General features: G+C 39.7%; 1 protein-coding gene across 1 annotated transcript; it reads right to left on the bottom strand.

Annotated features, from left to right (window-relative positions):
• Nucleotides 1-23,075: 23,075 nt before the first annotated feature.
• On the bottom strand, nucleotides 23,076-23,888 carry LOC110917826. The gene is made up of 2 exons (XM_022162270.2): nucleotides 23,807-23,888; nucleotides 23,076-23,712 (listed from the first exon to the last, which is right to left on the bottom strand). The coding sequence occupies exons 1-2, from the start codon at nucleotides 23,855-23,857 to the stop codon at nucleotides 23,113-23,115; spliced, it is 651 nt and encodes a 216-aa protein (XP_022017962.1). The 5' UTR covers nucleotides 23,858-23,888; the 3' UTR covers nucleotides 23,076-23,112.
• Nucleotides 23,889-24,249: the final 361 nt, after the last annotated feature.

The raw sequence follows: 24,249 nt of genomic DNA, 5'->3' as shown, positions 1-24,249 counted from the left end.
GAAATTGGTTGAAATGTATTTCAAACAAAAATTCAGGGTCTTTAAACATTTGACATTATACTCTTATACAATTACCAACCAAATTCCCACAAGCTATTCAACCGTTGCATAAACACAAATAAATCGTCAGATCACACCGTCATGCCCCTTCTGTTATTTAAAAATGTTATTCAATGTAGCAAATGTTATTTAATGTATCAAGTAAATCTAAATATTCTAAGTGCGTTGTTTTTATCATTACAAACTGCTTCCACCGATTGGCCGCATTCTTTCACATATTCAAATCCCTTTTGTACTCAAATCAAACCCAAACTACCAGTGACTGACATCAAACGTAATTGTTTAATTCTGTCCAATCGCTTCATGAATCATAGTTTTTTCCTATGATTTTCATTTTTTTTTCTTTTTAGAATCGTGATTTCCATGTTCATCGCTATCACTATTTTCTTTATTGAACAGGCATACTTTACAATCTATTCAATCATTTGTGTTTCCGTGATTATCGTTTATTTCTTCACGAATACCATGCTTATTGTTATTTTTATTTTGAATCTGCATATACATTGGGATATTGGATTATCATTTTCAAAGCGTTAACTTTTAAATTTTGTTCGATCGGTTCACGCATATGCCTTTTCTGTTTGTCGTTATTTATCCTTCTTGAATTGCGACATCAAGATTCGTTTATCATGAGCGACATCAAGATTCGTTTATGAGGACTTGGTCTTTTATCCGTCTATGCAACTTAGCGATTGACTATAAATACAATTTCACAATCGTTAAACGGCGTACGCTTTGTGATTCCGTCTTTAAGATCGATAGAAATATTGCATGCAATTATCAATATATATGACACTTAGATGCATACGGTCTTACATGTGATGTTTTTTTATTGGTTTAATTTATGAAAGATGACATAAATGGATGTTAATTATGATTTTAATTATTAAAACATCATAAGTTTGAACTACAAGATAGATTATTAAACCTTTGAATTTTGATTAATGAATAGAAACAAAGATGAACATTGATTATAACGGATTAGTATGTTCGTCATGTAAGAACATGAGTTTAGTTGTTCTATATTAAGATTGCTTGAAATATTTGTTGCTCATAAAATTTAAGACATGCAATATGATTTACGGGATTATGTGCAATTACAAGAACTAATGATTCCGTACATATTGATTTTTTTTCAGGTGGCACACAAATGGATTATATGTACCTGTAGTGGGCTATCATCAAATAATTGCATGAATTTTTTTCTTGAATGTGGAAGGAACTGATATATTCATTATGGATTAGTATGTTCTTATATGATAAGTAGCCAAACACGTATCATAGAGGGATTAAAACTATTTGATTTCTAAATTGGATATGTGATAAACGTTCTATATTGAATAACAATTTATTGGGTTTGATTGATGCAGTTTATTATTGTTTTTGAACAAATCGATATCTCATATATATATGGAGATGAATGAACCAGGTTGATTGATCAATTTTCGATACTTTTCAAGGAAAAAACTAAAGAGCATAGTATCGCAAGGATTCTGTGGCCGGATGAATTGAAACTAAAATAAAATCATGTTGATTTAATCAAAACACATCAGAATGAAATTTGAAGAACGTCGAAATCCAAAGTTTTGTTGGAAAAAAAATATATGTTGTATTTCATTATTTTGGTAACGAGGCGGCACAGTTTTATCAAAACAAAACAATAAATAAGGAAAAGTTAAACTTTGATTTTCTTTTTATCTTTTTCAATTTATTTTCCAATTTTTAATGCATGTTCTATATATATTGATTTTTATGGAATTTGTTTATTTTTTACTATTTTAAAATCACAAAAGCATTTAATTCTGATTTGTTGAAATATACGTAATATTTTCTTTCAATTCAATATTTCCCTTTATTATGCCTTTATATTTAATCCTTTCTTTTTTTCTTTTTCATGTTACTGTTGCTGTTTCGTTTGGGCTTTTGAGAGTTTGGTGGACTGCATCTCTTTGGGCCGTATTTCATTTAGGGCAGCAGCCCTTGTTCGATATAAGAGGGGCGCTGGTATTGAGATCGACACACAACAAGAACACACAAAAGAACACTCTCTGTGATCTCTCTGGCTCTGGATCGCTGCTTCTTCCCGTTCAGACATCAGCCGTAGTCTAGGGTGTCACCCCTGTTTATTCAAGTGCTGATTGTCCTGTTCTCAGTCTAGTTTACAGCAGATCATCTTACAGATCTGCGTTTGTTTAATTCTTGTAATCGTATAAACCCAGCTGTACTGATTGGGTTGTTCATTGCAACAATCTGTGCCGACTGACGAATAATAACTTCTGTTTTGTTCTCTATATCGTGTTCTTAACATGGTATCAGAGCACTAGGTGCTCTTGGGATTCCTTGCTCCGTTCCGCTGCATTCTAGGGTTTCGATCAGATTCAGTTTGATCTTAGAAGGCCACGGTTCACTCTCGGACTCTTGGTAGTTTCAGTGAATCTACCGATTCCGGTTCGTTTCTTGTGGTATTCATCTGCTAGGAGGCACTGGTGTTCTCTTGAAGATTTAAAACCCTAACATCAAGGGTTTATTGTGCTGTGAAGGGATCTCGTTGGTCTCTTTTTTAAGGGCAAACCAACAGGCTTTGATTCTTGTCTTCTGATTAGTTCTTGTAACCCTAAGTGAAGGTTACATGTCTGATCCACTGAAGTTTTTGCACCCACTTTGAGAGTATTCTGACCTTTTCCTTTTCGTTGTTTTTCGTTTCTTTGCATCACCGAGTCAGTGTGTCTAGGCATATTGATACCGGGTTAGTGAAGACCGGTTTGATTTGGGACACAGAGAGGGTTCACTCTGTTGCATTCTGGTTGATTATCTGTTTATGTGCTTCTTGTTTGATTGTCTGTGTTAAGCTTAGTTCCTTGTCTTGGCTGTTTTTTTTTTCTGAATTTGTCTGTGTTTGCCTGTTATCATGCCTGATAAGGATAATGATTTTCTTGTTGCTAGTGGCACTTTGATTAGTAAAATTGATGCTGGTGACCCTCTTTACTTACATCCTAGTGACTCGGCTAATCTGACCATTGTTAATATAAAACTGAAAGGAACCGACAATTACAATGTTTGGGCTAATGCTATGAATCTGGCTTTGCAAGTTAAAAATAAATTAGGGTTTATTGATGGATCCTGTGCTAGATCTACTACTGATGAAGTGTTAGGAAAACAGTGGGATCGTTGTAATTCTATTGTTCTTACATGGATTTTGAATTCTGTGTCTGAAGAATTATATTTAGGTCATGTTTATTCTAAACTTGCCTCTGTTGTGTGGAAAGAACTAAAAGAAACCTATGATAAGCTTGATGGGTCGGTGGTCTTTAATTTGTACCAAAAAAATTAATTCCTTTTCTCAAAATGGCATGCTTGTCTCTGGGTATTATCATAAACTTAACTGCATGTGGAAACAATTAGATCAAATTCTATCTCTACCTACGTGTACTTGTGATGCTTCCAAACAATTTAATGATTTTAATCACTTGATTAAATTGATGCAGTTCTTAATGGGTCTTGACAGTGTTTACCAATCTGTAAGAACTTCTCTATTAACTAGGGAAGTTCTTCCTTCTGTAAAGGAAGCCTTCTCTGTTGTTTCAAGAGAATAATCTCACAGAAATTCTAACAACTTTTCTGAAAAAATCTCTAATAATCTTGTTGGCTTTGCTGTTAAAACCAGTCAATCCTTTGATTCAAAAAAGAAAAATGTTAGACCCCCTAATCCAAATCTTAAATGCTCACATTGTAACAAGACTGGACACACTGTTGAAAGATGTTATGAACTGGTTGGTTACCCCTCTTGGATGAAATCTAAAACGAGTGGTAATAAGGGAGGCAGGGTTAGTAATAATGTGGTTGTTGATACACCTGAAACTGCTTCATCGTCTACTGTGAATGGTTTAACAAATGAACAGATTGCGCAATTGCTTAGCCTGTTGAATAATAAGTCCAGAGGTGAAACTTAAGGCAGTAACTTTGCTGGTAGGTCTAATTATGTTTGCTTTAATAGTTATACTGATGGTGTTAAACCTACATGTGACTTTAAACCTGCTTATTGTTTTTCCAACTTTGGAAATAATGGGAAAAAGGCGGGGTGGATAATTAATTCAGGGGCAAATCAACACATGATCACGGATGACACTAATCTTATAAACCAAATGGATGTTATAGAATATAACATCAAAGTCAAACATCCCAATGGGACAAGTGCTTTGGTAACTAAGATTGGTGATGTTAAACTTAGTGATAAGGTCATCTTATATGATGTGTTTGTTACTCCCGATTATTGTGTCAATCTTGTTTCTGTTCATAAACTTGCCAAAGATTGCAATCTGACTGTTTCTTTTGATGAACATAATTGTTATATTCAGGACTCTCAAAGAAAGAAAGTCCTGGTGACTGGTAGTCAGCTTGATGGTCAGTACTTTTGTGGTAGTTCTACTATGTCTAACAAGGTGTGTAATGCTAGTCTTGATGCAAATCCATGGCATGCTAGATTAGGACACCCTGCTAAACCTGTATTGCATGTCTTAAAAGACAAACTAGATATTAAAAAGGACACTAAAATTGAACCTTGTGAAACATGTCATAGGGCAAAACAGCATAGGGAACCTTTCCCTTTAAGTGATCATAAGACTAAGTCGTTGGGGGATCTTGTACATCTTGATGTATGGGGTCCCTATAGGGTGCAAAGTAGGGATGGCTCTAGATATTTCCTAACAGTGGTTGATGATTACACACGAGCTGTTTGGGTCTACCTCATGAAAAATAAAGATGAAGTGCTTTACAATATAAAAGGATTCTTCAACATGCTTAAAACTCAATTCAGTAAACACATTAAAATGTTTAGAAGTGATAATGGTACTGAGTTTATAAACAAACAAATGAAAGAATTTTGTTACAATAATGGTATTATTCATCAAACCTCGTGTGTTCATACTCCACAACAAAATGGGATAGTTGAAAGGAAACATAGGCACCTTTTAAATGTTGCTAGAGCATTATTGTTTCACGCTGGTTTTCCTCTTAAATTCTGGTCTGAGTGTATCCTAACTGCTACCTATTTGATTAACAGGACTCCGTCGTCTGTCTTAAATGGTAGGTCTCCTTATGAACTTGTGTTTGGTTTTGCTCCTATGATGAGTCAGCTGAGGATTGTTGGGTGTCTTTGTTTTAGCACCGTTTTAAACAATTCTGACAAGTTTAATAGTCATGCCGAAAAATGTGTTCTAGTTGGATATTCTAATGAGAAAAAGGGGTATAAACTATGGAGTCTAGACCAAAGAGTTATGTTCTATTCTAGGGATGTCAGATTTTATGAATCTGTCTTTCCGTTTAAAGAAAAGAAAACCTCTCTTGATCCGGATTCTGAAGTTAATACTTTGATTTTTTTTGACTTATTTGATCAAAATGACACCCAAAACTCCAAATCTGACTCCACTCCCAATGATGATAACATAAGCATAAATCCTACAGTCCTAAATCATTCTCAACAACCTGTTAATGACTCTAACAATACTTTAGGAACGGCTGATGTATAGCAACCAAGTAATGTTGAGTTAGAAACTGGTAGGGTTGAGTCGGATTTAGACGTTGAGGAAAACATTAGCAATTCTGAGGGAGAGAATATAGGGCAACCTAGCAGTGTTTTAAGGAAATCTTCTAGAAATGTAAAATTTCCATCTAAGCTTAATGACTTTATCGTTGATGGTAAAGTCAAATATGGTCTTGAAAAAGTATTGAATTATGCTAATCTTGACTCTGAAAGTATGTGTTTCGCTTCTATGCTTAATAAGAGTTGTGAACCTAAAAACTATTTTGAAGCTAAAACGGATAACAATTGGGTTACTGCCATGAATGATGAGTTAGAAGCCTTACACAGAAATGATACTTGGGAAATTGTCGATTTACCTCCTAACAGGAAAGCCATAGGCTGTAAATGGATTTATAAAATCAAATATAAAGCTTCAGGCGAAATAGAAAGGTACAAGGATAGACTTGTAGCTAAGAGGTTTAGTCAAAAGGAAGGAATAGACTTCTTTGAAACCTTTTCACCTGTTGTGAAAATGGTTACCGTCAGATGCGTCCTAACTATTGCTATTAATAATGGTTGGGATGTTCATCAACTTGACGTAAATAACGCTTTTCTATATGGTAATTTAAATGAAGAAGTCTATATGACCCTTCCCGATGGTTATAATTCCAGCCATATAATAAAGTTTGTAAGCTTAAAAAGTCTCTCTATGGTCTTAAACAAGCTCCTCGAATGTGGAATGAGAAGCTTGTTGATGTTTTACTTGATCTTGGGTTTGAACAAAGTAAATGTGACCACTCCATGTTTGTCAAAACAAGTAAATCCATGTTTATTATCTTACTTGTTTATGTGGATGATATAGTCATAACTGGTAGTTGTTCTGCTGAGATTTCTAAAATTAAATCTCTTCTTAAATCTAAGTTTCTGATCAAGGATTTGGGAATGCTAAAATATTTCCTTGGAATTGAGGTTTTAAAAACCAAAGATGGCTTATGTTTATCACAACGGAAATATTGTCTTGACTTGCTTGCTGAATTTGGTCTGACAGGATGTAAACCAGTTAACAGTCCAATTGAACCTAATCATATTTTAACCCACTTGTGTGAAAAAGATAATCAAACTTTACCTGACATATCTGTTTATCAAAAATTAGTGGGAAAACTAATATATCTTTCTCATACTAGACCTGATATTGCCTATTCAGTTCAATATCTAAGTCAATATATGCACAGTCCCACTAATGCTCATTTCAAAATCGCTTTAAGACTTTTAAGATATCTTAAGGGCTCTCCTGGGAAAGGTTTATTATTTAAAAAGGGGGACTCCTTAGAGCTGAAAGCCTTTGCTGATTCTGAATGGGGCAAATGCGTTAACTCTAGGAAATCTATCACAGGTTTCTGTGTCTTCTTAGGTAACTCTCTTATTTCATGGAAAAGCAAAAAACAGTCTACCATTTCTAGATCTTCTGCTGAGGCAGAATATCGTGCTATGTGTGCTGCGACAAGTGAAATCATTTGGCTCCTTAACATTTTAAATGAACTTAAAATTAATGCCAAACTTCCTGTGTCCCTTTTCTATGATAATACAGCTGCTATTTCAATAGCCGCTAATCCTGTTTTTCATGATCGTATAAAGCATTTTGAAATTGATCTCTTTTTTTAAGAGAAAAAAATTTCAAAAGGTGTTATTAAAACTGTTGGTGTCGCATCTGAAGATCAAACGACAGATGTGTTTACAAAAGGGCTTCTCATTCAAGCTCATGACAAGGTTTGTGATAAACTTGGCTTGTTTAACTATTTTGCATATTGAATTGAGGGGGGTGTTGAAATATACGTAATATTTTCTTTCAATTCAATATTTCCCTTTATTATGCCTTTATATTTAATCCTTTCCTTTTTTCTTTTTCATGTTACCGTTGCTGTTTCGTTTGGGCTTTTGAGAGTTTGGTGGACTGCATCTCTTTGGGCCGTATTTCATTTAGGGCAGCAGTCCTTGTTCGATATAAGAGGGGCGCTGGTATTGGGATCGACACACAACAAGAACACACAAAAGAACACTATCTGTGATCTCTCTGGCTCTGGATCGCTGCTTCTTCCTGTTTAGACATCAGCCGTAGTCTAGGGTGTCACCCATGTTTATTCAAGTGCTGATTGTCCTGTTCTCAGTCTAGTTTACAGCAGATCATCTTACAGATCTGCGTTTGTTTAATTCTTGTAATCGTATAAACCCAGCTGTACTGATTGGGTTGTTCATTGCAACAATCTGTGCCGCCTGACGAATAATAACTTCTGTTTTGTTCTCTATATCGTGTTCTTGACATGATTTTTCTATATATACACACCTTGGTTTTTCCGAATAGGAAAAACTTATTTTGTTTAAGTTTTTTAAAATTTAGACATACTTATAGAATATTTTAAAAATAACTTTACAACATTTTCAAAATCAAAGTTATAAACAAATAAATGTGTGACAACTTCGACCTATGTGGCGATTTAGACATGTATGGCAAACAAGCAAGCCAATCATCAAATCGCCATTGTCCCCGCCGCAACGCGCGGGGTGGCATCAACTCGTATATTACAATTATCAATGAACATTATTTTGATACAACACTACTACATTTTTTAATTTTTATAATCTGATGTGAATCTAGGCTCACTAACAACGAATGTATATGCTGACATTAAATAACAAAAGAACCATTAGATAGTTTGCATGAAAACCAGTGAATATGTTTTTGGACGATCTTCTCCACTAGTGACCTGCACCAGGGCTTGGGCCAGAGCTCTTACGTCCTCCCAAGGACTCAACATTTATAATCTTGTGTCCAATTCCGGGACTCGGGCCTTCTTTGATTCCACCCAAAGTTTGAATGATCGCGGAGTCATGTCCATCTTCATGGCTAGGGCCAGCGTTCTTACGTCCCCCAAGTGGCTCAACATTAATAGTCTTGTGTCCAATTCCGGGACTTGGGCCTTCTTTGATTCCTCCTAAAGTTTGAATGAGCGCGAACTCATGTCCATCTTCATGGCTAGGGCCCGCGTTCTTACGTCCCCCAAGTTGCTCAACATTTATAGTCTTGTGTCCAATTCCGGGACTTGGGCCTTCTTTGATTCCTCCCAAAGTTTCAATGCTAGTGAACTCATGCCCATCTTGGACTCGAGGACTAGCTCTAAACTTTATTCCTCCAAGCGTGGTCTTGTCTTCGAATCGATGTCCTACGCCAGGACTAGGCCCATCTTTAATGGAACCCAAAGAAAAGCGATAAAAAAAGAGATTGTTGGCATCGGGACAACCAACTGTTTGTAGAACGCTTAGTGGGCGAGCGCTAGTTAAGAAGGCGAAGTTGAGTAACACGAGAAGGGTCACAAGATTTTGGTACTTGAGGACTCTGGCCATCTTTTAAAACTTTATATCCGGAGATGGGAGTGAAGGGAAATGTTTGGTTGTGGTTTGTGCAAAACATGCAAGTTTTGGTCTGATATTTATAGACATGTTTAACTTAAAAAAATGGGATACATTTTGTTGACTAGGAAGTATTGAAATTTGAAAATCAAAGTTCATGCAACGTGGGGGAATTTGAGGTTGCGAGTCCAAGTTGCATTATATGCATATGCATATATGTATATTTTTTAATCTTTTTTTTTGTGTAAATGTTTAACAAATATTAGTTTGTTTAAGAGAACTAAACTGTTTGATTTCTTATATTTTAAGAAAAAATCAATATTTATTAGAAAAATATCTTGCTGTGTTATTGATGTATAAGTGCATATTTGACTATTAATGTTATCCTAACAAGTGTTACATTTTTTGAAATAATTTAAAAATAAAAGAAAATATATGTATGCTAGTTGGGTGATGAGTGATGGACCATGACCCATGCAATCTTTGAACATTCCCTTCTCGATATTTCCGCACATGGTGGCTTTCATGACTTTTCAAGTTCAACATTTGAAGGTTGAAAAGGGAGAAGTTGTGATGAATAAAAAATTATTTTAGAAAACGATTAAAAAATTCACCTAACTATACTACTGAAAACCAATGGCCCAAAAAAATATATAACGGCGGCAGTGTGTCACGTATTATAGATTAAATATAGTAATGTTCGAATTGCTCGGCGCTCGACAATTGTTCGATGCTCGCTTGAAAAATGTTTGGAATTTGTTCGTTTGATTCAGCTTGATTGAAAAAAACGTTCGGTTAAGATCGGTTCGGTTAGGGATGAAAACCACCCCCATCGTCACTTCCCTTTTTGTTCTGTGATGCTCGACACTGGCTCGATGTTCGTTCGAAAAATAATCGGATCAAAAGACGTTCGCTTGACTTTGGCTCGGTTCGGTTCGGTTTGTAAACGAATAGAGCACGGACAAGTGTCCGATCGGTTCGATTCGACTCGTGAAGAACCTAGATTAAAATATTTATTTTTATACAATATATCCTAGAGTCGCATGACAAAACGTTTTTGAGGGGGGATACATAAAGAAAATCTTGGTCTGCTACCGCTTCAAACTGACCAAATTTTTTTTGAATGGTAAATTTGGATCACTAACGTATCACCGGAGTATCATCGTGCCACCAGCGGAACCATTCGATCATATCTATTTGTCACACCCCCAAAATCCACCCGCGGATAACACCCGCTTCGGGGGCGTGACTGACCAGGATCCAGCCACCAATTATACTGAATAACTAAGTTGGTAACAAAAGTAATACTTACTAACCATACGATTAGCAAGCGTTAAGTTTAAAGTTCAAAGTCTTAAGTTCAGAGTAAAATGTAGCGGAAGCATAATAAACAGTTTTAAACATTGTTCATAAGGTAAGCATAATAAATGCCCAACACACGGGCAGACGACCACTACACATCCCAAGTAGCTGCTCCAGTCACTGGCCACCTGCAAAGCATGCAGTAAGGGGTCAACAATAATGCTGAGTGAGTTCACTAGTTGTCCAGTTTTAATTACCAAAAACTCGTTTCACCAGTTAATTTATCCGTTTATACATGCCATGGGGAGCTACCCCAAAAGTTAGCGACTAAACTGTTTTTCCAATACCGAACACTAGGTAACCGTTTGCGTTTCCGCAGGATGCCCCGATGTCAATGTTCTATCATCATTGACGGATTGCCTGAGTACATTAGTTCACGACCGATCCCATACCATGGCACGGTGTGAGGCTGGTAAGACCTAAATAGCGCTATCAACTAATAACCCGTTCGCCTGGCACCGGCGACTAATCGGTATTATGTAGTAGGGACTTGAGTGATAGAGTTGCGTTTAGTGCCGTTAGTTGCATTCCGTATAAACAGTAATTAACTAAAAAGGTTTCCCAATACTAGGGACGATAAAGTAAGTTTGTTCCCAATAACTAGGGAAGGAATGTAGACGGTATCCCCTTTACAAGGGGATAGGGTTGTTTTAGTCTCGTGTCCCAAACCACCGGGACGCATGCTTTTAAGTTGTGAACTCACCTTGGGTTGCTCGGTAAGATACGTTACTTGGTTAAGCTCGTTGGTTACCACGTCCTAGCATGGTTACCAAGTATGGGTCAAGTCGGGTACAAGTAAACACGTATAGCATGCATGTATACAAACAGCTAACCGGCAGAACTACAAACCGTAACATATGTACATACAGTAGCAGATCAGAATGAGGTCCAGTCAAAAGGAGGCCCAACAGTTGAAGCCCAAAACAACAAGACAAACAGTCAAAGACCAATACACAGATCAGCCCAGTCGAAACTAAGGTGGTTGCGACTCGCAACCGAGGTTGCGACTCGCAACTGCGGTCTCGGTCCGTCATGTTTTGGTTACGACTCGTAACCAGAGATTGCGACTTAGCAGGTGTGGTTGCGACTCGCAACCAGGTTTGATGCGTGCTGATTGCGACTCGCAACTGGGAGGTTTCGACTGGTCATGCGTGGTTTCGAGTAGCAACCAAAGGTTGCGACTCGCAACCGTGATATCGTGCATGGCAATCCCTTCTAGAACCTGCAGACTTGTACTATCCAATGAAATTGCATTTTCATGTAAATGTTGTACTATTTCCACTAAAACATGTTTGTTGGTCGATTTGTGCACCAATTTGGATCAAAATCAGCATTTTCAAACTATTATACACATTCAAACTGTTCTTCATTCATTCAATAAAACTTCAAACATTTAATCAAGAAATCATGAATTCTAAATAAACCCGAATCCAAACAGGAAGCTTATAAAACCATGTATCATTTCTTGACAAGGATTATAATACCTATTCCAACATAGATTTCATATTTGTTAACAAACAAATCCTAAGAACATGCAATTCTAACCATCCCCTTCACATTCATCGGATAACCCAAAGCTATGAACAACCAAAAATCATCGAGTAATCACCTCCCTTATCACATTTATGAACATACAAGCCTAATATTCATACTAAGACCTCTAATCACATCAACAAGCATAAAACCATAACAACTTCAACAATCATGAACATATAAATACTAACCGGTTAGAGATTCAAGGTGTGCGGGTAAGATGGATCGATGAATGAGCTTCCGGTTGGTGGTTCCGAGCTAAAGCCGAGTATGTTCTTGATGTTGGTTGAATCCGAGAAGAAGAAGAGGGATGAGAAGAGTGGTCTTGGTTGTTAGAACTTTTAGGGTTTTGGTGTGAGAGATGAGAGTGTGAGAAGAGAGTGTGTAAAATGGTTAAGGGAGGTGGGGTTGGGTTTATGTAGTGTACCGAATGGGCTTAGGGGGATTCCGGATTGGGTTCTTGGCTACAAGGCCTTAACCGGCCCAAGTGCTTCACTGTTTACTCGAGACCGTGGTTTCGAGTCGGGTTGAGGTTTCGGTTTACATATATATAACACATATATATATACATATATACACATAAGTAAATCGGCATATAGCACATAATAACAAATAATTCATCGTTTTCATTTAATAAAATCTGTACACGAAACGTTACATCGAAAGGTTATCCGGAAAGATCCGAGGTGTCACATTATCCCCAAGTTTTAGGAACTTTCGTCCCGAAAGTTAAGGCAGCCACTGTCAAGCTAGTGTAAGTGAAAGCGCTTAGTGTAAGTGAAAGCGCTTCAACGGGGTGTCACATCATCCCCCCGTTAGTTTGGAATTTCGTCCCGAAATTCGTTCGTAGCTTCAGTGCTGGGATTTTCGTTAGGGAACAACTGGGGATACTTGTGCTTCATCTGGTCTTCCCGCTCCCAGGTATACTCTGGGCCACGTCGCGAGTTCCAACGAACTCGTACAAGAGGTATCTGGCTACGTTTGAGGATTTTGATCTCCCGATCAGTGATCTCAATCGGTTCCTCAGTAAAGTGTAGCTGCTCGTCAATCGTCAGTTCCTTAAAAGGAATCACAAGTGTTTCATCCGACAAACACTTCTTCAGGTTGGATACGTGGAAAACGTTATGTACCGCACTCAGTTCTTCAGGCAGGTTCAATCTATAAGCAACCTTACCGATCTTCTCGGTAATTTCGAATGGTCCAATATATCGCGGATTAAGCTTGCCCCGTTTACCAAAGCGAACCACACCCTTCCAGGGTGAGACTTTAAGTAGAACCCGGTCACCGACCTGGAATTCCAATGGTTTCCTACGCTTATCAGCGTAGCTCTTCTGACGGTCACGAGCTGCCGCCATGCGTTGTCTGATCTGGGCAATCTTTTCCGTTGTATCCACCACCATCTCTGGGCCCGTGATTTGACTATCACCGATTTCTGCCCAGCAGAGAGGTGACCGGCATTTACGACCGTATAATGCCTCAAAAGGTGCTGCCTGAATACTGGTGTGGTAACTGTTGTTGTAAGAGAACTCTACTAACGGTAGATGCTTCTCCCAGTTCTTGCCAAAATCGATCACACACGCTCTAAGCATGTCTTCTAGAGTCTGGATGGTGCGTTCGGATTGTCCATCCGTTTGCGGGTGATAAGCAGTGCTCATATCCAAACGTGAGCCAAAGCATTTGTGCATAGCTTGCCACAATTCCGAAGTAAATCGAGCGTCTCGGTCGGAAATAATTGAGGTTGGCACTCCGTGCCTCGAAACTACTTCCTTTAAGTAAATCTCCGCCAAGGTAGAAAACTTGTCCGTTTCCTTAATAGCCAGAAAGTGTGCGGACTTGGTCAATCGATCTACGATTACCCAAATAGCATCATTTCCGCGTTGAGATCTAGGTAACCCTGTAACAAAATCCATGGAAATTTGCTCCCATTTCCATTTCGGGATTTCTGGTTGTTGGAGCAGACCTGCTGGTTTCTAGTATTCTGTCTTGACTCTTGCGCAAGTCAAACATTTGCTGACGTAGGTTGCTATGTGGGCCTTCATACCAGGCCACCAATACGTAGTCTTCAAATCATGGTACATCTTGTCCGAACCAGGATGTACCGAGTAGCGGGACTTGTGGGCTTCGTCCATCACGAGTTCACGTAAATCTCCGTAGAGTGGAACCCAAATGCGCCCTGTTACGTAGTAAGCACCATCTTCTTTCTGTTCTAGTTGCTGTCTCGATCCTCGCAGAGACTCAGCCCTGATGTTTTCCGGCTTTAATGCTTCAACTTGAGCATTTCGAATCTGGGTAGGGAGGTTAGACTGGATGGTGAGTTGCAGTGCTCGCACGCGCTTTGGTATAGTGTCCTTTCGGCTGAGGGCGTCTGCCACGACATTGGCTTTGCCCGGATGGTATTTGATGGCGCATTCGTAGTCATTCAAGAGTTCGACCCATCGTCGCTGTCGCATGTTCAACTCCTTTTGCCTAAAGATATGCTCGAGACTCCTATGATCGGTGTAAATAGTGCACTTGGTACCGTACAGGTAATGTCTCCATATCTTAAGAGCAAAGATCACTGCTCCCAGTTCCAAGTCATGCGTCGTGTAGTTCTTTTCATGCGTCTTGAGTTGTCGAGAGGCGTAGGCAATAACTTTCTCGCGTTGCATTAACACGCAACCGAGTCCATGAATAGACGCATCGCAGTAAACCACAAAGTCGTCAGTGCCGTCAGGCAACGAGAGAATAGGAGCGCTACAGAGGTTATCCTTAAGTCTTTGAAAAGCAGATTCCTGTGCTGCATTCCACTTGTAGGCTACGCCTTTCTGAGTGAGAGTCGTGAGGGGTTGTGCGATCTTCGAGAATCCCTGAATGAATCTGCGGTAGTAGCCTGCCAAGCCCAAGAATTGACGAACTTCAGTGGGGGTCTTAGGTGTAGGCCAGTTCTTTATCGATTCGATCTTAGCTGGGTCGACATGAATTCCGTCCTTATTAACTACATGGCCGAGGAAATGGACTTCCCGAAGCCAGAAGTCACATTTAGAGAATTTGGCGTACAATTGCTCGTTGCGAAGGAGTTCGAGAATAAGGCGTAGGTGCTGTTCATGCTCTTCTTGACTTTTCGAATAGATCAGGATGTCGTCGATAAACACAATTACGAATTTATCGAGGTAAGGCTTACATACGCGGTTCATAAGATCCATGAACACTGCAGGTGCGTTGGTCATCCCAAAAGGCATAACGAGGAACTCGTAATGACCATAACGAGTCCTGAATGCCGTCTTGGAAATATCTTCATTACGAACTCTCAGCTGATGATAGCCTGATCGCAGGTCAATCTTAGAATAGTAACTCGATCCTTGCAACTGATCGAACAGGTCGTCGATGCGAGGGAGGGGGTAACGATTCTTGATGGTAACCTTGTTCAACTCACGATAGTCAATGCACATCCGGAATGTGCCATCCTTCTTCTTGACAAAAAGTACTGGTGCTCCCCAGGGTGATGAACTAGGACGGATAAATCCTTTATCCAATAGTTCTTGTAGTTGCGTAGAGAGTTCCTTCAGTTCTGCAGGGGCTAAACGGTATGGTGCACGAGCTATAGGTGCTGCTCCGGGAGCTAGCTCGATCTGAAATTCGACCTGACGGTGAGGAGGGAGTCCAGGTAGTTCCTCAGGAAATACCTCAGGATAGTCGCGTACTACAGGAAAATCTTCAATCCTCTTTTCCTTTTCGTGAGTGTTGGTGACAAGTGCTAGGATAGCGGTGTGCCCTTTCTGCAAACACTTCTGGGCTTTCAGAAGCGAGATAATGCCTGTGACTTCTCCACCTTTGTTGCCTTGGACGATGAGGGGTTGACCAGAACGACGAGGTATACGAACTGCTTTCTCTTGACAGAGGATTTCAGCGCGATGTTTGGATAACCAATCCATACCAATGACGACGTCGAAGCTTCCAAGTTTGACAGGGAAAAGATCGATACTAAACGTGTGGCCAGACAATTCTAGGGTGCAGTCGTGGATCACGTGCGTGGCCTCGATGTTCTTACCATTAGCTATCTCGACGGTATGCTTAGAACTTAATAATGCAGGCGAATGCTTAAGTTTCTTACTAATGCGAAGGGATACATAACTGGCATCGGCACCGGAATCAAATAACACAGAAACATAACGATCATCAAGTAGGAACTTACCCGCCACGACGTTGGGATCGTTCCTTGCCTCTCCAGCTCCAATCACGAAAGCTCTGCCCCTTGCATTTCCAGCATTGTTGTTTTGCTCATTGTTCCCAGCCCCCTGATTGTTGTTGCGATTCTGATTCAGTTCAGGGCAATCTTTTCGCATGTGCCCTGTTGCCCCGCATTTAAAACATGCTCTGTTGTTTCCCTGCTGCTGTTGCTGTTGGGGTTGTTGCTGATTCTGCCTTGCTGGGAACTGACTTCTGCAATCCTTGGCTTCGTGCCCCATCTTGTGGCATCGCTGACACTGACCCTTGTTGCATGCCCCATTGTGGTGTCTGTTACACTTGTTGCACTTAGGGTAGTTTCCCCGGTAGCCACCCTGTTGCTGAGTGCCTTTGTTGTTGTCAGTTTTCCTTTGCTGAGCTGGGGCTTGAGTAGGGTTAGCATCCTTGCCCTGATTTCCTTCCCACTTTCGTTTGCCATCACTAGAACTTCCTTCCGCAGCACTGATCCTTTTGGGCAACCTGCCCTCTTCCACAGCCTGATCAGTGAGTTTGTGAGCAAGTCGAACGATCGGCTGAATGGTATTGTGGTTAGCTGAAGTCACGTGGCTTCGAATTTCTGGAGCCAGACCCTTGATGTACAGTTCGATCCTTCGATACATAGGTCGAGACATGTTTGGACAAAGAGCAGCATAGTCGTTGGACAGCTTGGTGTAGGTCTCAATCTCTGACCCAACCATCTTGAGTTCATAGTACTCATTTTCCAGCTTGTGGATGTCATCCCTGTGACAGTACTCTTCCTTGATCATATCCTTGAAATCTTCCCACGCAGTAGCGTTAGCAGTCTCCAAACCAAGCATTTGAATTTGCGCCTTCCACCATGAAAGTGCGCTTCCCTCAAGAGTACCAGTAGCAAACTTCACCCAATTAGCAGGGGGACACTCGCAGACAGCGAAGACAGCTTCGACCTTCTCGATCCAGTGCAGGAGACCTATGGCACCCTCAGTGCCATTGAATGGAAGAGGCTTGCAATCCATGAAGGTCTTGAAGGTACAGACACGTGGTTGCACAGGTGCAGGCTGACCTGTTGTGAGGAGCGAAATAGGTTTAGAGGCGAAAAGACGCTGTGGCGGTAGGATCTAAACATCCTAAAACAACGAGTTTACCTATCGGGTGAGCTGCGAAAGCTGCAGCCACAGTGTTGAGCAGGCTAGTGAACTGAGCCGGGGTCATGTTGACGTTTCCTCGTCCGCGTCCACTCATTGTCTTCATAACCAGAAAACATAGTATGAGTGTGATGTCGTAACATGGCGAGAATAAGATAGAAGAGAGAAGATGTATCTATCTAATCAGGCAACTAGTACGTATAGTAAAGCAGAAAGCATAAGACAAGTAAGCAAGTAACTATGGGTCCGAGCCATGAGGTCAGATAAGTCGAGCCTTGTACTTGGAGTGTAGTGTCGTCACGAGTCACGGGTTATAGTCTGGTTTTTCTCAAAAAGATTTTTCCCCTTTTTAAAACCAAGTTCACTATAACCAATGGCTCTGATACCAATCTGTCACACCCCCAAAATCCACCCGCGGATAACACCCGCTTCGGGGGCGTGACTGACCAGGATCCAGCCACCAATTATACTGAATAACTAAGTTGGTAACAAAAGTAATACTTACTAACCATACGATTAGCAAGCGTTAAGTTTAAAGTTCAAAGTCTTAAGTTCAGAGTAAAATGTAGCGGAAGCATAATAAACAGTTTTAAACATTGTTCATAAGGTAAGCATAATAAATGCCCAACACACGGGCAGACGACCACTACACATCCCAAGTAGCTGCTCCAGTCACTGGCCACCTGCAAAGCATGCAGTAAGGGGTCAACAATAATGCTGAGTGAGTTCACTAGTTGTCCAGTTTTAATTACCAAAAACTCGTTTCACCAGTTAATTTATCCGTTTATACATGCCATGGGGAGCTACCCCAAAAGTTAGCGACTAAACTGTTTTTCCAATACCGAACACTAGGTAACCGTTTGCGTTTCCGCAGGATGCCCCGATGTCAATGTTCTATCATCATTGACGGATTGCCTGAGTACATTAGTTCACGACCGATCCCATACCATGGCACGGTGTGAGGCTGGTAAGACCTAAATAGCGCTATCAACTAATAACCCGTTCGCCTGGCACCGGCGACTAATCGGTATTATGTAGTAGGGACTTGAGTGATAGAGTTGCGTTTAGTGCCGTTAGTTGCATTCCGTATAAACAGTAATTAACTAAAAAGGTTTCCCAATACTAGGGACGATAAAGTAAGTTTGTTCCCAATAACTAGGGAAGGAATGTAGACGGTATCCCCTTTACAAGGGGATAGGGTTGTTTTAGTCTCGTGTCCCAAACCACCGGGACGCATGCTTTTAAGTTGTGAACTCACCTTGGGTTGCTCGGTAAGATACGTTACTTGGTTAAGCTCGTTGGTTACCACGTCCTAGCATGGTTACCAAGTATGGGTCAAGTCGGGTACAAGTAAACACGTATAGCATGCATGTATACAAACAGCTAACCGGCAGAACTACAAACCGTAACATATGTACATACAGTAGCAGATCAGAATGAGGTCCAGTCAAAAGGAGGCCCAACAGTTGAAGCCCAAAACAACAAGACAAACAGTCAAAGACCAATACACAGATCAGCCCAGTCGAAACTAAGGTGGTTGCGACTCGCAACCGAGGTTGCGACTCGCAACTGCGGTCTCGGTCCGTCATGTTTTGGTTACGACTCGTAACCAGAGATTGCGACTTAGCAGGTGTGGTTGCGACTCGCAACCAGGTTTGATGCGTGCTGATTGCGACTCGCAACTGGGAGGTTTCGACTGGTCATGCGTGGTTTCGAGTAGCAACCAAAGGTTGCGACTCGCAACCGTGATATCGTGCATGGCAATCCCTTCTAGAACCTGCAGACTTGTACTATCCAATGAAATTGCATTTTCATGTAAATGTTGTACTATTTCCACTAAAACATGTTTGTTGGTCGATTTGTGCACCAATTTGGATCAAAATCAGCATTTTCAAACTATTATACACATTCAAACTGTTCTTCATTCATTCAATAAAACTTCAAACATTTAATCAAGAAATCATGAATTCTAAATAAACCCGAATCCAAACAGGAAGCTTATAAAACCATGTATCATTTCTTGACAAGGATTATAATACCTATTCCAACATAGATTTCATATTTGTTAACAAACAAATCCTAAGAACATGCAATTCTAACCATCCCCTTCACATTCATCGGATAACCCAAAGCTATGAACAACCAAAAATCATCGAGTAATCACCTCCCTTATCACATTTATGAACATACAAGCCTAATATTCATACTAAGACCTCTAATCACATCAACAAGCATAAAACCATAACAACTTCAACAATCATGAACATATAAATACTAACCGGTTAGAGATTCAAGGTGTGCGGGTAAGATGGATCGATGAATGAGCTTCCGGTTGGTGGTTCCGAGCTAAAGCCGAGTATGTTCTTGATGTTGGTTGAATCCGAGAAGAAGAAGAGGGATGAGAAGAGTGGTCTTGGTTGTTAGAACTTTTAGGGTTTTGGTGTGAGAGATGAGAGTGTGAGAAGAGAGTGTGTAAAATGGTTAAGGGAGGTGGGGTTGGGTTTATGTAGTGTACCGAATGGGCTTAGGGGGATTCCGGATTGGGTTCTTGGCTACAAGGCCTTAACCGGCCCAAGTGCTTCACTGTTTACTCGAGACCGTGGTTTCGAGTCGGGTTGAGGTTTCGGTTTACATATATATAACACAAATATATATACATATATACACATAAGTAAATCGGCATATAGCACATAATAAAAAATAATTCATCGTTTTCATTTAATAAAATCTGTACACGAAACGTTACATCGAAAGGTTATCCGGAAAGATCCGAGGTGTCACACTATTTTTAGTCTTCACTAGGCATAAGGCTAGACGGTATGGGGAGCGTCCCCCACCCGTCCGGCACAGGCTACGGAAGCTACACCACGCCGCCCCCTTGCGTCGTCGTCCTCACCGTCTAGCAAAGGACGTTTGAGACATTCCGTGTGAATGACAAAAAAATGGTGGGTCCCAAGGCTTTTGACCGTTTAAAAAAATTAATTTCAAATTCCAAATCTCAATTCAAACGACTATTTTTTTAAAAATTACTAAATTCCAACATTTTATTATAAATATTCATCCATTTTACACCATTTTTCACACCTTTTCACCCACTACAATCTCATATCTCTCTCACATTTTATAAACATTCTTCCCTTTTTATATAAACTCAACAATTTTATACCATTTTTACACACTACCACCCCATCTCTCTCTCTCAAAATTTACCATGGCTTCATCTTCTTCCATTTCTTCATCTTCTTCGTCTACGTGGTATTCATCATCTTCGGAAGAGAATGACGCATTTATGGAAAACATGATTATGAACGCGGCTCAGGTCTTCATGGCAGGTGATGAAGCTTCTTCCCAATGGCTAACTAGACGAGCAAAATTAAACCGAGACAAAGAAGGTACTTTACTATTTTTTCCGTATGTTTATTTAGATTTGAAAATGTATTTTATAATTAATTTCATATATTTTTCGTTTTAAATATATAGCCGCCCACGATAAACTAGTAGCCGATTATTTTGCCGACGAACCGTGTACACAGACGAGATGTTTCGACGTCGGTTCCGCATGAGTCGTCGTCTTTTTTTACGTATTGCAGGCGACATGGCCCAGTATGATCCGTTTTTACACTGCGACACGACGCTAGGGCGCAAAGGGGTTTCACTAATTTACAAAAATGTACGTCGACCATTCGCCAACTGGCATACGGTTACGCACCCGATGCATTAGACGAGTATTTAAGGATGTCCGAAAGAACCGCACGTCTATGTTTGCACAAGTTTTGCGAATGGATTGTCAAATTATATAGCAAGAGAAACCTGCGGAGACCAAACGCAAACGACGTTCAAAAATTATATCAAGCACACGAACAGAGACATGGTTTCCCAGGAATGCTCGGGAGCATTGATTGCATGCACCGGCCGTGGCAGAACTGCCCAGTTGCCTGACAAGGTCAATATACTAAGGGAGATCATAGACATCCGACTATTATTCTAGAGGCTGTTGCGTCACAGGATCTCTGGATCTGGCATGCTTTTTTTGGTCTACCTGGTTCGCTCAATGACCTTAACATCATATACCAGTCACAGATATTTGACGATGTAGTGGCGGGAACAGGTCCAGACACAAGTTTTACGGTTTCGGGGGTGGAATACAGGCGAGGTTACTACCTAGCAGATGGAATATACCCAACGTACTCGACAATCGTTAAAACTATTCCGCACCCGACAAACGAAAAAAGAAAAAAAAAATTGCGAAGTATCAAGAGGGTGCGAGAAAAGATATTGAACGGGCTTTTGGTGTTCTACAAAAAAATGGCATATCATTGAACATCCAGCACGTTCGGCTACACCAAAGAGGTTACGACACATTATGTACGCTTGTATCATCCTTCATAACATGGTCATTGAAGACGAAGGTAGAGCGATATGCGAGTACGACGAAAACGCGTCTACCGGAAATTCTGTTGCCGTTAATTTGGAACAATAAGATTTGAACATGTTCTCTTTACGTAACGAGTACACACATCATAACCTACAAGCGAACTTGGTGGAGTACATTTGGAACAACGCTCAAAACGAACCAGACGACCACATACAGGAAGAAGACTAGTAGCTTTTTTTAATCTAAGATTTTTTAAGTTTATGTTTTTTTTTAATTTATTAGGATTTTTTTAAGTTTTTGTTTTTTTTAAGTTTATGTATTGTTTTTTAATATTAATGAAAATATTTTCTTAATTTATTTGCTAAATGTTAAAAAAGTGAAATATTAAAAAAATAAAACATAAAAAAGTGGTGGGGTAGGATCATTTAGGATCATCCTTCCATTTCCACTAAAATTGTGGGATGGACTATCTTCCCAAGGATGGTGATGTGTCGATGACGTGGCGGATCATCCTCCCTTGGAGGATCATCCCCATACCATGTAGCCTAATGTTTAGAAGGAAACCAATAAATATAGGAAAAACCACGCGGCCCCCTTGTGGGAATCAAACCAAAAACCTATTGGTCTCAAAGTCTTATCCCACCTCTAAAATAACATTCTATAAAGGTATAGACAAACTGACCAAACTTATTATTGTGAATTTGTAATAAACTAATCACAGTCATACGGACCAACAAAAACATCGAATTTAATAAAATTAACATGTAGTCATGATGGTAATTAAAGTCCAATAACAATTTTCCATTATGCATTTGTGCAAAAGCTTAAAACCTAATTAAAATAGTCTTAGTCACCAACCAAGCTATCACTGTTGCAACAACATTTAGTGATGCTTGGATTCTTTGGACACCGAGTGCACCATACATTCGAAAAGAGAAAAAACGATTTCCAAAGTGCGATATGCACCTGGGAAGTAGCTCTTTTTACTGGCGTATTACTCTCAAAGAGTGATGTCAGCAAATTTCGTCGAAAGATGTCGCGTGACACGTTTTTAGGTTGTGCACGTAGCCAACATAAGATGTGTTTGGTTCTCAGAAATTTCAAGTGTAGTTTTCTCAATAGTCGATTTAGTAAAAGTTTATTAGTGAAATTCAAAAAGTCAATGGTTGTTTTGGTAGGTTTGACCAATCAAACATCTATTTTGATGAATTTCTCTATGTATAGTAAGGGTATAAGGAGTGGTTAAACACTTTAAAGTGGCAAATCAAAAAACCGACCAATCAGAGCGTGCCATGTCAATTAGGCAAAAGTGTTTAAACTTTGCTGAAAATTGTTGGCAGTGGTTTAAACACTTGCTGAGTGGCAAACTTTTTTTTTTATTTTATGTTTTTTTATATTTAAGATAAAATGGAAAAAACATAAACTTTTTAAAAATAAAAATAAAGCATTACATTTTAATTAAAAATAAACCATTACATCTTAAATAAAAATAAAACATTACATTTTTAATAAAATCTAACTTAAAAAAAAAACTAAAAATCACAAGGCCATCCATATTTTTTTGCGATCTCACGTTTTCTAGCGAGTGCGACTTCCAACATCTTCGGGTGAAGGTCGTCGGTAGGCCGATTATACGTCTCAAAGTCCTTGTCGAACATTGTTTGTCGCAACGCCTCTCGTTGCTCATCCGCCAAGGTCAAATATTTTTCTTCTCGTACACGTTTAATTTCCATTATCTCTTTTTTCATGGCCTTGTACTCTTCGAATTTGCTTGTTATATCTCTTGGATCTTCGTTTTTTGAAGACGGCCCTTTGTCCTTTTTCTCCTTTCTCGTTTGTCGTCTTGGTGGTGGTGGTGAAGGATCCTCGTTTATGTCGGGAATATTGAATCCGCTTGAGATTTCGACATTCGGTGATCCTCGGGCATAATTTCCCGAATCCGAAGACTTTCTTTTTAGACCCGAACCGGAGCTTTCTTCATTCAACAAAGGTACCGGCGACCACTTTTGATTTGTTCTAACAACCTCCCAAGCCGCAACATGAGCGAACTCAATTTTTTCTTTGCTTTTGTAATCCTTTAACGCTTGTTTCATTACATATGCGTCGTCACTCCCGCTAGGACGTAAACGATCCTATATTTCGTTAAAAAATAAACCGTATAAAAATATATTATCATCAACTAAATCCAAATATTTCGTTAAAAAATAAACCGTATAAAAAAATTACCGCTTGATGATATAGACCGTTGAATGTGTTAATTTTTGTTTGCATCGTCATCCATTTTGAGCGAACTTGGTGGTGGGTTCGATTACTTCCCGCCGACCGTTTCGTTAAAGTGGTTTAGAACTTTCTTCCAAAAGCCATCCTTCTTTTGTTGATTGCCTTTCCTTTTATTCAAAGTGCAATTAACAAAAGCCTTTGCCAACGCCTCTTCTTGTCTAGGCGACCAATTTTCCCGTTTGGCTTTTCCTTTTTTTTCCGGTTCATCCGCAACATCTTCATCATCCGCAACATCTTCATCATCATCTAACTCTTGTTCTTGTGTTTCCGGCACGAACTCCTCATCGGCGTCATCTTGTTCGTCTATCGGTGATTGTGACATTGGGTTTTGAAAAGCAAACGGGTCAAAAGCATTTTGCGCTTCTTGGGAGTAATCATAATAACCGGCT

The sequence above is a fragment of the Helianthus annuus genome, chromosome 9, assembly GCF_002127325.2.
Source record: "Helianthus annuus cultivar XRQ/B chromosome 9, HanXRQr2.0-SUNRISE, whole genome shotgun sequence".
Classification (NCBI taxonomy): Eukaryota; Viridiplantae; Streptophyta; class Magnoliopsida; order Asterales; family Asteraceae; genus Helianthus; species Helianthus annuus.
Note: the sequence above shows the minus strand (reverse complement) of the source record. Positions and strands in the feature narration are given on the sequence as shown.

Excerpts from the sequence above, each read along its gene's own strand:
- LOC110917826 (XM_022162270.2), bottom strand. The coding sequence starts at position 23,857 with ATGACGATGCAAACAAAAATTAACACATTCAACGGTCTATATCATCAA. Across the intron at positions 23,713-23,806 it reads ACGGTCTATATCATCAAGCG|GATCGTTTACGTCCTAGCGG; the intron begins GTAATTTTTTTA and ends AACGAAATATAG.